The following is a 16,665-nucleotide window of genomic DNA, read 5'->3' on the forward strand; positions in this document are numbered from 1 at the left end:
ATTGATTATCGACATTCTGTCAAGGCTTGGATGTGATATTTTCTTCCTCAAATAAACCCTGATAAGTTGACTATTATACAATGTGGCTGTGTTTGGTCTTTTATTGACAAAGGGAATCAATCTTGATGTTCAAATACTGACCATAGCTTGACTTTCTTGTATTGACAAAGGAAGAAGAACCTATCCAATCATCCATCTCTGTTATGATTACGTAATTAATTGGGTTTTTGTGGAAACATTAGAAAATAATAACAACCATGTTATCAGCATGTTTTAAGTTATATTTTAACATGCCAAGGACAAAAAGTGTTTGAAAAATTGAATGTAAACAGTCTATTCAAAATGACGTACCCTTCTGTCACATTAGAACTTTTTATTTGTGGTGCCAGCCTGTTCAATTATTATTTGAAAATGTGTTGTCATTGTAAGTTTATTGTGAAATGTTGCTCATGTTATATGTTTGCTGGCATGTTGAAATTACAAAGAAGCTGACAATTATACAATTTCTCAAACTCTTACTCATACCCAACTACCCTTTACATATGTATTTATATAAATAGGGGGATGAAGTTGAGATTATTTAATAAATTTAAAAAATATTTAAAAAGTTAATGATGAAAAAGTCTATTTTATTGAAGTCCTCATAGACTTATGAACATTTTTTTTTAACTTATTAAATTTTCAAAGACTTAGAATACTCTTTAAGCTTAATCAATCTTGGGCACTATATAAGAATAAAGAAATGCTACCCAGTAATTAAAATATGTGCATAATTGAAAAACCTCAAAATGGTCTCTTTAATGAGTTTGTTCTAAATGTCAGATTTCTATTGATAACAACTGATTATAGGAATGAGGTACATGCAGAATAAATAAACAATCTATTAATATTTACTTTAATGTGCCATTATTTTGGGAAGCAGGGTTTTGTCTTTATTTTGATATCAATAAGAAAATCTGTTTTAAGGTTGTCTCCCCTAGCATGGACAGGATGGTCATCTTTTCCAGATTTGCTCTGATATTGACCATTAAACAATGAGATTCAATACATCTAAAATACTGTAAACAAGGGCATTAAAATCAACCTACTGGGACAGAAATCCTCTGTACTTTAAAATACCTAATGAACAAATTATCCAGTGATAGTAAATCCATAGAGTTCAACAGTCCTTGACAGTTGAGTTGGTGGAATGTCGTTTTGAATCTGAACGTTGTAACTCTTTGAGGTTAAAAGCTATTTTAAGCAATATTCCAGTCAAATATCCGAGTTGATTTTTATAAAATTGTTGTAAGCTGGTGATGAAAGGACAAAACTGATGAAAATATGCCTGCAAAGAGTTAATGGCATTTTAAGTAAAAATATACTCGTGGAATCAGATTTAAATTCAAATGTTTCATTGAGTGGGAGTATGAAATAGGAGTCGATATTCTTCCAACCAAATTAATTTGCGGAGGGGAAAAGGCTTTGGGCATGATAGTTCTAACAGTATTGTTTTTTGGGGCATTGAGATTTTATCGAGAGTTGCATCGATTGTCCGGATATGAATATGCAGGAGTTGAAAAAATATATTCTGAATTCAGTTCAATAATAATCAGTCATTTTTAAATAAATTTAAGTTGTGAAAATTTGATAAATCCATTTTGGATTGAAATACAACTTTCACTAGTCTCGCAAATAAAAGGTTTGGTGCTGGACATGTCATCTCACTTTCACACTGAAGCCAGTGTCAAGACATGGGTTATATGACACGAGGATACCAAGTCAGGTCAATTGATAAAGATTCTGTACAGGTTTTGATTATTGTTTCAGAAGCAGATATTGAGAACAGGTACATTATAATTTTGTTTGTCCCACAATCGAGTGTAAGAAAAGCCTGGATTTTGCATGTTTAACTGGACAGTATTTTTTCCTGGCATCAGGGTCTGACATTTTACCCTAAAAAGGCCCTAAATTCATTTTAGCCAAGGCCTTTTTTGCCAGTGATTTGGCCTAAAAAAGCCCTATGTTTAGTAAAACTTGTCAAGTTTTCAGTTTACAGGAAAGTAATATGTTATAAAAATACCTTACAATAACAGTAGGTGTTCATTAATCTCCATCTCAAAGCAAAACTTTCCCAGTGCAGCGTGTAGCTAAGAGTTATTTCCCTTTGATGGTCGGACCACCTTCGTCTGTATTCAACTACATATGTGTTATATGTGTTTCTGTAGTTTAATAAAATTGTTGATTGGACCTTGAAAAGCCCCTAAAGAAAGCTTTAAATTTGATGGCTGATAATCTTATGAATCCTGAGTATTGACAGTGATCTGTATTGGTCAGAATCCAGTTTTGACAGATTCTACTGTAAGCTTTGGTCACATATACACAAATAACATTGTAACTGCTGACTGACATCAAGCTTTCACAAGTAACTATAATGGTTTTGCAGTCTCAATGTATTTTTCCTTTTCCAGTGGTACTCGTGGAGCCGTCTGTTCGGCATCAGTGATGGCAATGCCGGATCCTACATCATCAAGTATCTGTTGTATATACTCTGGGCTTTGGCCTTTGCTGGCATGGCGGCCATGTTGGTCCGAGTCTTTGCACCATACGCATGTGGCTCTGGTATTCCTGAGGTAAGACTTCATTGAGAGACATTCTGTGGGGTTTCTGGGTCAGAACTGGTCATCAGCAACATATGCTGATCGTTAAAGGTGACCAATTGGATTGCGTGGTCGTTAAAGGTGACCAATTGGATTGCGTGGTCGTTAAAGGTGACCAATTGGATTGCGTGGTCAGACTTGGTTGACTGCATGTCATTGTTCTCCAACAGTATTGATAGTCACGTATCATCTACTTGAGTGAGTGAGTTTAGTTTTACGCCGCACTCAGCAATATCCCAGCTATATGGCGGCGGTCTGTAAATAATCGAGTCTGGACCAGACAATCCAGTGATCAACAGCATGAGCATCGATCTGCGCAATTGGGAACCGATGACATGTGTCAACCAAGTCAGCGAAACTGACCACCCGATCCCGTTAGTCGCCTCTTACGACAAGCATAGTCACCTTTTATGTCAAGCATGGGTTGCTGAAGACCTATTCTACCCCGGATCTTCACGGGTCATCATCTACTTGAATACTGTAAACCGGAAATATTTTGTGCCTTGAAAATTTTGCATCAGCGTACCCCCAGCCTGTTCTGCGACGTATCATTTTTGTGAGAGTAGTAGGCTTTGCAAAAACAACATTGTTAACTAAAACTACATTGCTTCTTACAGGGATACAGCTTTCTGGGATACAGGATGACAAGTTTCTTATTAATCCCTTTGATCTCAACAGTATCAGCTCAGTTCTAAGTTGTTTTTGCTAAGCATTGTATTATTTGCAGGGATGAAGATTATCAATTTGTTATTATTGTGTGAAGAATTTGTCTGTGTATTTTCATGAATAAGATGTCTAAGATATTCTTGATGTAAATTTACCTTTCTTAATATTACTACGACGAGAATTTTTTGCATGGGGAAGAGAAACGCGACATTCGCAAAATATAAACTGACGCAGAATATTTCCGGTTTACAGTATCTGATCTAACCTCGGTTGTTTGCAGTCCATCTGTGTAAAGCAGGAACATTACTGAGTGGTGGCATAAAACAATATTCTGAAAATGTCATTAGCAAACTCTTGTCAAACTTTTGTCAGACTGACTGACTGACTGCGTTTGGTTTTACGCTTTAGCAATATTCCAGCAATATGGTGGCATAACACCAGAAATGGGCTTCACTCATAGTACCCTTGTGGGGATTCAACCTCGGTCTTGGCACCAACGCCAACGTTTTAACCACTAGACTACCCCACCGCCCCTTTGTCAGACAATTATACCAGTTGAGCAAACATTTACAAGAATTTCAGTAGTTTTATGAATCAATGATAAAGTTCTTTAATGCCTTTAGTATCTATTGTGAACTTGTTCGACCACTTTATCACTATGCACTTTCCCCACAAACTACACCAGTATTTGGTTTTGTAGAGTTGCTTCACTTAGCTAGATACCAGGATGATGTTGGTTTTGAGTCACAGAGATTGATGAGATGATCCCTGGTAAACATCTACAACATTCATCACATATGGCCTTAATATGACATTTACATTGACTAAAAGTTGACAAGCACATGGAGCTCAATTCACTGACTCACTCACTCTGATCCCCAGATCAAGACTATCCTGAGCGGGTTCATCATCCGAGGCTACCTGGGGAAGTGGACGTTGTTGATCAAGTCCGTGGGGATGATGCTGGCAGTGTCTGCTGGGTTGTCGCTGGGGAAGGAAGGCCCCTTCGTCCATGTTGCCAGTTGCTGTGGCAACATCTTTTCTTACCTTTTCCCCAAATATGGTAGAAATGAAGCCAAGAAAAGGGAGGTAAGTAGTCTACAAATAAACTTCATAAAATGAAAACGGTTGTTCGTGTAATTACAGTACAAGTTGGTTATAATAGAAACTTCTTAATAGTAAAGCATAATGAGCACAAATCCAACAAATACAAAAGAATTTCAATACTTTCAGTCATTAATTTATGAAGATCCATTTTCCATATGGTGAACATTAAACTTTTCATGTATGTAGACTGTACTGATCATGCAAACAATAACAATAACTGGATCTGCAGAGTTGCCTCCCTTAGACAGAACCTGATGATTTGTCTCAAATGGCTTAAAATTGTATTATTCTTTTGCCTTTGCTCATTTACCAATCAATTTGCTTAAACAGGAATGAAAAATTTTGATGTACGGTCAAAATGATGCTGAAATATACATAAGATAAGCATAGCCTCAGTTTGATTCAGAATAATTTCATTCCTATGTTCTATTGTTAAACATCACCTGTAATTGTGCTCCAGGTGTTGTCAGCTGCTTCCGCTGCAGGTGTGAGTGTCGCCTTTGGTGCCCCAATTGGAGGTGTACTCTTCAGTCTGGAAGAGGTATGATACAATACAACAACAATATAACGTTCTACAACAATATAACATTTTATATACCATGTGATTATTGCACATATACTTTTCGTAACACGTGAAGATCCAGGTGTCAATTGATCTTCAGCACCCCATGCTTGTTATAAGAGGTGACTAACTGTTCCTGATGCTGTTAATCACTGGGTTATCTGGTCCAGACTCAATTATTTACGGTTTGCCATCATATAACTGGAATATTGCTGAGTGCTGTGTTATACAACAAACAAATGATAACACACATACAGAAGTGGATCAGTAAAATGATATGTTGACTACAGCGGCTATGGCTTCCAGGTTAAAATTAAGTCTTTGCAGAACACATCTTGTATTACTTCAATTCCACATCTATTTTGTGTTGAAACACATTGACAATGACCTTGACAGCAGCTTTCCTCCATGCGACATGTACTTGCAGGTCAGTTACTACTTCCCCTTGAAGACTCTATGGCGGTCCTTCTTCTGTGCCCTAATGGCAGCCTTCGTGCTGCGGTCTATCAACCCCTTCGGCAACGACCATCTGGTCATGTTTTATGTTGAGTATCATGAACCCTGGTACATCCAGGAGCTGGTGGCATTCATCATCATTGGGGCACTTTCGGGGTAAGTTGGAATTTGCAGTGAATAGCAAGGATTGTTCTGATTGGCCAAAACAATATCATCAGCAGGCGGATTTGTTCTGATTAGTCAAAACAGTATAAGTGTTCAGGCCCGTTCTCAGTGGTTTAAACTGTTGGTTCTCAGACTAGTTCTGAATGGAGCTATTATTGTACATATACAGATTTTTATAAATTATGCTTAATATATTTATCTATGTGCATATTTGTGTAAATCACTCTCATATTGTGCACTCCGTCCTTACCAATAAATTCAGAAAATATTGTATTTAACTGTTAAGTGTTATAGGAAATTGAATCAGATCAAATACGAACAAACTGTATTCAAGAAAAAAAACCTACAAGTGTTTTTGTCAGTTGTTGGAAGATTTTATGATTTGATGGCAAAAATACTAAAATTTCATCTGATTTTGTCTAAATACACTCAGAGTCTCTCTGTTTGCATAGGGTCTGTATGGAAGCTTTTTCATCAAGTTCAACATTATGTGGTGCCGTTATAGAAAAACCTCATCGCTGGGAACCTACCCTATTATTGAGGTGAGTTCAACAGTACCCATACCCATGTTTAACATGGAGCTGCTGTAATCAGCATTACATGACCTTGACACAGATCCACTAGAGGAATAGGGGAGCAATACGGTCCTAGCAGCTCCTGTTGGACAAGGGGCGGTGGGGTGGTTAAAGTGTTCGCTCGTCACACAGACGACCTGGGTCTCGATTCCCCACATGGGTACAATGTGTGAAGCCCATTTTTGGTGTCCCCCCACCATGATATTGCTGGAATATTTCTAAAAGCGGCTAAAAACCACACTCATTCACTCACTCATTCCTATTGGACAAAAAAGGGTACCAAGCTGTATGTGGATCCAGTGGTCACAATGTCTTCTGTCATCAAGCTGCGACAGGCAACACTGATAGCGCTATGTGTTGTCTATATCAATGATCACTGTGTTGTTTTTTTTCTTTTTGATTTTTTTTTTTGGTGATAGCAAAATACCCTGCATTACTTTTCTTAGTATGGCATCAAATATATTTAGAAACTCACCATACATTTCTGGTAACAATTGTAAGTCTGTCCTGTTGTGGGTTTCACCAAATCACTATGTATGTGAGATCTGTAAGACATGCCTCACTGCTAGGCCATGATAGAAATCAAATGCTGCTGAAGGTGGTGTTAAACCCAAGACACTCACTCATACATTGTCACTGAGCAGGTTCTGATTGTCTATCAGACTCACTGGTAGCTGTAGGGGTGGTGGGATAGCCTGGTGGTTAAAGCGTTCACTCGTCACGCCTGAGACCCAGGTTCGAATCCCCACATGGGCACAATGTGTGAAGCCCATTTCTGGTGTCCCCTGCCGTGATATTGCTGGAATATTGCTAAAAGCGGCGTAAAACCATACTCACTCACTCACTGGTAGCTGTAATCATCAATTATAGTGACATGGAAGTCACCTGATTGTTATTTTTGTTATATCCAGGTTCTCATAGTGACGTTCATCACCGCCTTGCTCAGCTACCCAAACTCCTATACCAGGTAAGTGACTCTTTGTTACCATCTTGTTAGAGTCAGGACAGCCTCAATGGCCTAGTGGATAGAGCTTTTGCCAGGAGAGCTGAAGCTCAGTGGTTTAATCCACATGTTATTCTAAAAGACATTAATAGATGGAACTTCTTGCTACAATGCCTGGTGCTTGGACTTTTGAATAATGTATACAGCATTCAAAATTCATTCTAGTCCAATCGAAAGTCCTCATTGAGATGTAGTTTTTAGTGGCAGTTGTTCTGAACCAATTACCTACAAAATGGAAATGAATAAAACTTACAGAATGTGGAAAAATAGTAAACCATTTTGTCTTGTTCAAACCAAACTGGCTTCAGACTCGGGGACTACTGAAATACATACAGAGGGAAACAAATAAGGGAACGCCACTTCATGGCAGTGTTCCTTTTGTACTCAAATTTTCACCCACAGTAAAATACAAAACTTATGAAGAAACCTGGAAAACAATTCAGGAAAACATTTACTTTCATGTGTTCCCTTATTTGTTGCCTTCAGTATACTCAACATTGGCCCTGTGGATTAGTCTTAAAAGCGAGGAATTTCTATGGTTTGTGTATGAGTCTGTTTCTATTCCAGAATGAACACGAGTGAGCTGATCAAGATGCTAGTGAGCAGCTGTGGGCCTGAGGACAGTTTGGAGTTATGGTGAGTATAAGCTGAAGAATGACAGACTGACTGACTGACTGACTGAGTTTGGTTTTATGCCGCTTTTAGCAATATTCAAGCAACATCACGGGCGGGGACACCAGAAATGGGCTTCACACATTGTACCCATGTGGGGATTGAACCCGGGTCTTTGGCCTGAAGGTGAAGAATGACATCTCACTCTGTCTATGCACATACTGTCTAGGGTAGCCTAGTGGTTAAAGTGTCCGCTCATCCCTCTGAAGACCCATGTTCACTGATTCCCCACATGGGTACCATGTGTGAAGCATTCCATTTTGGTGTCCCTGCCATGCTGGAATATTGCTACAAGTGGCATAAAAACTCACTCACTCACTCACTCACTCACTCACTCACTCACTCACTCACTCACTCACTCACTCACTCACTCACTCACTCACTCACTCACTCACTCACTCAAGATCTGGGTTAGAGTTTGTCTGCCTCGCCCCATTGTTGCGTGAGAACAATAAACCCCAAACATTAACACCGTTAGCACTGAATGAATGTTGTATGAATATAACAGTGGTGATATTCCTGTTGTTTCATGGGGGGTGTTCCCAGTGAAGATTCAGGGTTAGAATTGGCCTTTAATAACCCATTCTTGCAATAACAAGTGACTAATAGGATCAGGGTGCCCTTGTTCAAAGCGATCTTAGAGCTAAGGTGATCGTAACTCCTATACCGTAACAGACTTACGACAATCGTAGTTAATTAGTTTTGTACAACTATACAGAGATGGTAAGCCTCGTGACTTGGGTCTATACATGCCATCTTAATCCCAACTGTGTAGATCGGTGCTCATGATGTCAATCACTGGATTGTCTGGTCAGGACTCAGTTATTTAAAGAATGCTGGCATATAGCTGGAATATTTCTGAGTGAATCGTTAGATAATAAACAACAACTAAATGTCTTGTGTCAATGTAACATGAAGACAAAATCCTTTTACTTACATGTTCCTTGAATCCTAATTTCAGTGACTACCATCGTAACTTCACCCAGTCGAAGCCTTTCATTGGCAGCGCTGTAGCAGGAGAGGGCGTCATGACAGCATTGTGGAAGCTGTCACTAGCGCTCATTTTTAAATCTCTCATCACAATATGGACTTTTGGTCTCAAGGTGAGTTGTAGTGTTCGACAAGTTGGGGTAGCCTAGAGGTTAAAGCTTTTGCTCATGAAGCTGAAGACCCAGGTTCAATTCCCCACATGGGTACAATGTATGAAGCCCATTTCTGGTGTCCCTAGCCATCATATTGCTGGAATATTGCTAAATGCTCGCTACTAGATCGGAGGACATCCCATTACAATGTCACTTACATGTATGGGACTTTTCAAGACAGACGACCCAGTCAGACTGCTAGAATCTTGTAATGATGGATAGTTGTACATTGTTGACACATTCTACTTCCAGGTTCCCGTGTGGTCTCTTCATACCCAGCATGGCCGTAGGTGCAATCATGGGGCGTCTAATCGGCATCGGTGTCGAACAGCTTGTCCTGTAAGTCACCTTGATCGATTTTAATGAATCACGATGAATAATAGCAAAATATACTTCGATTACATTGTTAAGTTAATATTTTATTGGCCCAGTTTTACAAAGCTGTCTCAGCACTAGGGTGATTATAACTCCCATATCTAACATGGATTACAATAGTTGTAACGTTTTGATCGCTTGACGGACCATTGGTTTGAGTCCTGGTTTGAATCCTGGTTTGAATCCTGGTTTCTGGCTTTGTCATAACCATTTCCTTGCTCAAGTTTTTCTCAACCGCCTCCGTGGTGTAGTGGTTAGAGCGTCCACCCGGAGAGCGGAAGGTCGCGGGTTCGATTCCCGACCGCGTCATACCAAAAGACGTTTAAATATGGTACTTGTTGGTCCCTGCCTGGCGCTCGGCATTAATGGGCACAACAAGGACTGGTCGGCTCGGAGTCAGTATAATGTGTCTGAGTGGGGTATTCATACTTCACTGCGACATGGTATCTCAGTGGGCTAGCACTATAAAACCAGCTTCAGTCTGGGCTAGTACAAGCAGCCGCACATACACATACACACGCATGCACGTCGTCATATGAGCGAAATATTCTCAAGCACGACGTTAAACCCAATTTCACCTCACCTCACCTCAAGGGTTTCTCCAAAGTGGTAACTGTCAAAGACAGCCATTATGTTTGGATTATCCTTGATGTAACTGAAATACGGTGGGAATTCAAGTTCTGAATAGGCCCCAGGTATCTCAGGCTGAGGCTTTTTTGTGTTGGCTGACTGCAAGGCATGATACCCCAAAGGAATGGATTGTTGCCCTTGCTTTAGTCACTGTTTTAGCTGGACAACACTTATCCTTCAAATAGAACACCACTTATTATATGTGTAACTGTTGTGTCACCAGAGCTAACCAAGACAGCCCTATTTTTGCCAACATGTGTGACTCGGAGCAGACGTGCACTGTGACACCAGGACTGTACGCCATGGTGGGTGCTGCGGCAGCACTGGGAGGGGTCACCAGGATGACAGGTCAGTTGTCTCCCTTGACTCGATGTGTTGTAAATGTGGAAAATAGTTTACCTCTGGTAATCTGTATTGAGTAAGTTGAATATCTGCCACTAAATAGCCCTCATTTACAACAGTATTTGAGTTACTTTTACATTTTACTCAAATTGTTTATTCACCAAGTTCATTTAAATCAGATCTCTACTTGCTGTTGATCACTTGGTTGTCTGGTCCAGACTCGATTATTTACAGACCGCCACCATATAGCTGGAATATTGCTAAAAGCGGCGTAAAACCATACTCACTCACTCACTCATTTCTGTGTTTTTTTTCACTCATTATGCTGACAGACCATGATATAATTGAAATATTGTTCAAAGTGGCATCAAACCCAATTCACTCACTCACTCACTCACTGTTTGTGTTTCAGTGTCCCTGGTGGTCATCATGTTTGAGTTGACCGGTGGTCTGCAGTACATCGTGCCCATCATGGCCGCTGCCATCACCAGCAAGTGGGTCGGAGATGCTCTGGGCAAGGAGGGAATGTATCCTTACTTCACAATCAATATTTTGCATGCCATTCCGCTGCATTTGATTAAATAACCAAGCACTGTTTTTGCTTTAAGTTTCCATACACTGTGCATCTGGACCACGCCTACTGGTGGGCTGAACAGGCGGTGGGCTTAGCCTAGTGGTTAAAGCATTTGCTTGTCATGCTGAAGACATGGCTTCGATTCCCCACACGGGTACAATGTGTGAAGCCCATTTCTGGTCTTGACCCGCCGTAATATTGCTGGAATATTGCTAAAAGGGGCGTAAAACTAAACTCACTCACTGGTGGGCTTCTGATTAATGACTGACTGAAAATAGAATGGAAAGGGCTCGTATTGCATGATCACATTGAAGAATGTCAATTCGTAGTTATTATAGTTGACATGTGTATCTGTGAGAATTGACTTCAAGATATTTTTTAGTTTATGGGATTATAAACGTAACACCAAGTGTCCAGTCTCCATACATCTGAATCCCCTCATAATTCTGACCAATAAGGATGTTTCTGTGTATTTCTGTGAACCTTAACTTGCAAGTTACGATGCTCACATTCGACTGAATGGCTACCCATACTTGGACAGTAAAGAGGAATTTACACATACAACAATAGCAGCAGATGTCATGAGACCCAGGTTGGTACAAACATAAATCGTAGGTAGTATATAACGGACATGGCAATAACCATCAGCCTCTTACACAGGTTGTGTAGGTCAACATTGCCGTGTCGGGAATAAAATATTTAGAATATATATCACTAGAATTGTAGTCCTGATACTATATGTATATATATCATACTTTCAAATTTGTCTTCATAAGAAACGATTGTAAGTGCATTTGTGATAAATGTAGATTTAATTGTAATCTATTTTGATTGTATGTTTACCTGGAATTATTGTTCATGATATGTTTACCTGTCATCATCTCTGATGCTATGTTTACCTGGAACCACTATTCGTATATTTACCTTTATAACAACTTTGATAACATTTCATTTGGGATAACTGTTGATTATTAATATACCTGTAAACAATATTGATAGTATGTTACCTGGGATAACTGCTGCTGAAATATTTACCTTTGATCAATATTTGTGGGATTGTTAACCTTACACAATGGGTATTTTTTCTGTTTTGGGATTAATGAATTATTATGTTTTTGCCTCTATTCAATATAAAGAGTTAATTTAAACTGAAGCAGTGTAGATGTTTGACTTTAGTTTTAGTAAATCCAGATGCTAAATTTACCTGTAGTGAAGAGAGATAGTAAATTCACCTGTAATCAATGTAGATGTGAAATTTAGAATCTAACATTGATTGTATTCAAGACATCAATCTGTAGTGTGAGTATTATGAGTAAGTGCCACTAACACCTGTTACTTTCCTCCACGCCTCAGATACTGGCGCTATGGGTTGGGAGTGTGAGTGACAGACACTTTGTGTCAATAGTGTAGTGTTGTGCTATACATCTGATTGGTTGTTGTGTGTTGTGCTGTACATCTGATTGGTTGTTGTGTGTCACCCGTGATTCCCTAGCACTTTCCCATATGACAGCCAGTGAAGTATTGGTGTATGACGAAACTTGATGCTAAAGCTACCCTGACCAGTAGAGCTTTAACGATCTGTGAAGTATCGATGTATGATGAAACTTAATGTGAAGACTACCTGACCGGTAGAGCTTTAACGATCTGTGAAGTGTTTGCATATGACAAGACTTTATGCTATGGCTACCTGACTGGTAGAGCTTTAATGATGTGTGAAGTATCGGTGTAAACTAGCTCTATATAGTTTGTATGAAACTATAAGTGTATGATACTATAAGTGTATGATACTATAAGTGTATAAAAAGACTTTATGATAGAGCTACCTGACTATCTGTGAAGTGTTTGCATATGACAAGACTTCATGCTAGAGCTACCCTGGCCAGTAGAGCTTTAACTATCTCTGAATTATCGATGTATGACGAGACTTTAAGCTACGGCTACCTGACCAGTAGAACTTTAACAATCTGTGCAGTATCAGTGTAAACTGGCTGTATATAATGTTGTGAACTGTCACCCAGATAGCATTCAGTCGTTGGCCCAACTTTGGCAATGGTTTTGCCAACATTGCCAACATTGGGCCAACGTCCAAATGCTATCTGGGCAGTGTATGATAATACTTTCTGTCAAGATTTTGATAGTTTGTTGGTGAATGACAACATTTTTTACCATGAAAACCTGTCGAGTTGGAATGATCTGTGAAGTATGAGTGTCTTAATGATCTGTGAAGTATGAGTGTCTTAATGATCTGTGAAGCATCAGTGTCTTGATGCCCGACTAGTGGAGCTGTAGGAATCTGTAAAGTATTGATGTATGACGATACTTTGTAGCATGACTACCTGCAGTGCTGTAAAGATTTGTAAAGCATCGGTGTATGACAATACTGTATAGTGTGATTATGTAAATGACAGTGTGACTACACTGAACATATGTGATGACAATATGTGGTGTGACAGAATGTATAGCATGGTTCATCGACAGACCAACTTGCTGTGATATTGTTGACTGCAGCAGTAACACCTTCCAGTCTGGCCCAGAATAGTCTGAAGTGAGTCATGGACCGATATTCTTACCATTAACTACCGGTTTGCTTATAACAGACTTGCCTGACAATAGTCGGCCATCTTGATGCAACTATTATTCTGCTGACTCATCTCCCTGATGGTAATTTGTATCAGGAGATGCCTTTCCTAACAGGTTTGCAGTGTACGCTAAAACCTTTAACTTGAAATGTACTTAGCATGGTGTGGAAAGAAATTGCTAAGATCATCCTTTTGGTGACTTCGCTAAAACCAGAGAATCTTTAAATAGCAGGTACCGCTTCTCTGTCTGATGGTTTATCCAAGACTGTTGGGAATGTAGAAAGATGGATTGTATTTTTCTGAAAAATCTATATGTGCAAATAATCAGAAACAATCTATAGTTTGATATATCATTCATGTTGTATACTCTCTCGTGTTACAACTGCTTAACTTACAAAACTGAAATAATTTGAGATCCAGTTTCTAGATTAGTGGTGAAAGATCACCTCTCGATCACCAGTTTGCAAATTTTAGTCTTTATTCAAATGCTTTTTCTTTGTTGTTGAATGCTTCATTCAGCAATTGTCCAGCCACAGGACAGTGTTAAAAGAGTAAGCAAGTCAGGACCAGACAATTCAGTGATCATGAGCATCATTCTATACAATTGGACCAATGAAGATCCATGAAGATCTTCAGCAACCCATGCTTGTCGTAGTCAGGTCAGGCTCACTGGGACAGGCTTGACACTCTTCATCATATCTCAGTTGCATAGATCGATGCTCACGATGTTAATCGCCGCCGTGATATTGCTCGAATATTGCTAAAATCGGCGTAGAACTAAACTCATTCACTCACTCATTATGTAAATCACTGGATTGTCTGGTCCAGATTTGATAGGGCCTGGGCCCTCTTCAAAAAGTGATCTTAGCATTGAGGTGATCATAACTCATACTTCAACATAGGCCGATGACCATGGTAGTGATACAATCACTTTTTAGACACAGGGCCCTTGGTCCTGCTGTACAAATCAACCTTAGCATTACAACAGTTGTAAATCTATGTTAAGGTATGGGTTTACGATCACCTTAGCTCTATGATGGTCGTAAGTCTTATGTTAAGGTATGGGATTTACGATCACCTTAGCTTTATGATGGTTGAAAGTCCATGCTAAAGTATGGGAGTTACGATCACCTTAGCTCTACGATAGTCATAAGTCTGTGTTAAGGTATGGGAGTTACGATCACCTTAGCTCTACGATAGTCATAAGTCAGTGTTAAGGTATGGGAGTTACGATCACCTTAGCTCTACAATGGTCGTAAGTCTTATGTTAAAGTATGGGAGTTACGATCACCTTAGCTCTACGATAGTCATAAGTCTGTGTTAAGGTATGGCAGTTACGATCACCTTAGCTCTACAATGGTCGTAAGTCTTATGTTAATGTATGGGAGTTACGATCACCTTAGCTCTACAGTGGTCGTAAGTCTGTGTTAAGGTATGGGAGTTACGATCACCTTAGCTCTACGATTGTCATAAGTCAGTGTTAAGGTAAGGGAGTTACGATCACCTTAGCTCTACGATAGTGATAAGTCAGTGTTAATGTATGGGAGTTACGATCACCTTAGCACTAAGATTTCTTTGTACAACAACACTCCGGTCCCATTCCCTAGATGCACAAAGGCATAGTGTCCCATGCCTTGATATGGCGAGAAAAATGTGAAACCTATACCACTCACTCACTCACTCCACATCACTCTGTATCGCATGTACATTTCAGTGTTGTACACTAGTGTCAAGTAGTCAGTACATCTTCATTATTTCAGAAGTATGTTGACTTTTTAGACTGTTGATGTTGTGGTGCTCAATATTAGTTTGTGACATATTTATGTCCCGCACAAATGACAGTATTCACTTACTGCTCAACTTACAATGAGACTTGATATGATGTGCAGCTCGTCCTCGTAATTATGTCCACCTTGATTAGTCTAGTTATTTTGTGGGATGTTTTGAAATATATGATAGAGGAGAAATATCTTATTGTGGAAATGAAGTTGTTTTTGAAGATGTGATTGGCTTGATATAGCTTAATGATCCTATTGCAATTAATTAAGTATCAGTATTCATGAGGTAGTATTGATACAACATTAAATATTCAACAATTAGTGATTACATAGACATCTCAATGTGTAATGACATCTCTAGTTATGCTATATATTACCATAATTATTATTGAGAGAATACGATTTTTGTGCTAGGTGGCCATGGCAATATGATTAGTTTTCATGAAAGAGAAATGTAGAAAAAGTCAATTCTCCAAAGAAACTTTAGTCTTGTTTATGTTGTCCTGTGGAATATGGAATATTGTTTGTGATATCAAGAACAATGGAACACTCATTCAATTGTTCTAGACAGTGTTGCATTGTGTCATTGTTCTGTGCTCAAGCAGCTTTAGGAATCGCCATCATGAATCTGAATGTTATTTCGATCTTTCAAATATGTTTTTATTTATAATGCCAAAGTATGTTCATGATCCACTCTGAGAAGTATTCTTCCATGAATTTAGAAATTAATTTGGAGATTATTCTTGTTTGGTCAGTTTTATGCTTGGTAAGACTGGGTAACAATATTAGAGTGAAATTAGTGACATTATATGTTCTCAAACAACATCTCCAAGTTCCTGTAAGCATATATATTTGTAAGCATATATATCTGGTACTTACTCTCAATCCGACATGTCCAATTCCTACCTAAACAGATATGTATCACTACCATGTGTATTTATGTTTTACCATTCTTGCAGAAGGAATGATCCCCCGATGTGCGCCATTACACAAGACACAATGACGGTGGATGAAGTTGGTGAGTTGTGTTCTTTAATTTCCCACATTGTGTAGATGAGGGTATGTCCACCCCAACCCACCCCTCCACATATTGAAATCATGAACTACTGTAACTGGGTGATGATGATGATGGTGGTGGTGGTGGTTGGTGATGATGATGATGATGATGGTGATGGTGGTGGTGGTGGTGATGATGGTGGTGGTGGTGATGATGATGGTGGTGGTGGTGGTGGTGGTGATGATGATGGTGGTGGTGGTGGTGGTGATGATGATGATGATGATGGTGGTGGTGGTGGTGATGATGATGGTGGTGGTGGTGGTGATGATGATGATGGTGGTGGTGGTGGTGGTGATGGTGGTGGTGGTGGTGGTGATGATGATGGTGGTGGTGGTGGTGATGA

General features: G+C 39.3%; 1 protein-coding gene across 1 annotated transcript in view; it reads left to right on the forward strand.

Annotated features, from left to right (window-relative positions):
- LOC124271759 (H(+)/Cl(-) exchange transporter 5-like) overlaps nucleotides 1–16,665 on the forward strand; it is a 73,184-nt gene that overhangs the window by 50,207 nt on the left and 6,312 nt on the right. Inside the window, 13 exon segments of the mRNA XM_046706950.1 lie at nucleotides 2,451–2,612; nucleotides 4,188–4,394; nucleotides 4,873–4,953; nucleotides 5,402–5,590; nucleotides 6,048–6,137; nucleotides 7,082–7,137; nucleotides 7,741–7,809; nucleotides 8,807–8,949; nucleotides 9,242–9,326; nucleotides 10,216–10,340; nucleotides 10,747–10,861; nucleotides 11,405–11,500; nucleotides 16,225–16,283. Of these exon segments, the coding sequence (XP_046562906.1) occupies nucleotides 2,451–2,612; nucleotides 4,188–4,394; nucleotides 4,873–4,953; nucleotides 5,402–5,590; nucleotides 6,048–6,137; nucleotides 7,082–7,137; nucleotides 7,741–7,809; nucleotides 8,807–8,949; nucleotides 9,242–9,326; nucleotides 10,216–10,340; nucleotides 10,747–10,861; nucleotides 11,405–11,500; nucleotides 16,225–16,283 (1,477 nt within the window).

This window comes from Haliotis rubra, unplaced genomic scaffold, assembly GCF_003918875.1.
Source record: "Haliotis rubra isolate DU_JTF1 unplaced genomic scaffold, ASM391887v1 Scf1, whole genome shotgun sequence".
In the NCBI taxonomy this organism is placed as follows: domain Eukaryota; kingdom Metazoa; phylum Mollusca; class Gastropoda; order Lepetellida; family Haliotidae; genus Haliotis; species Haliotis rubra.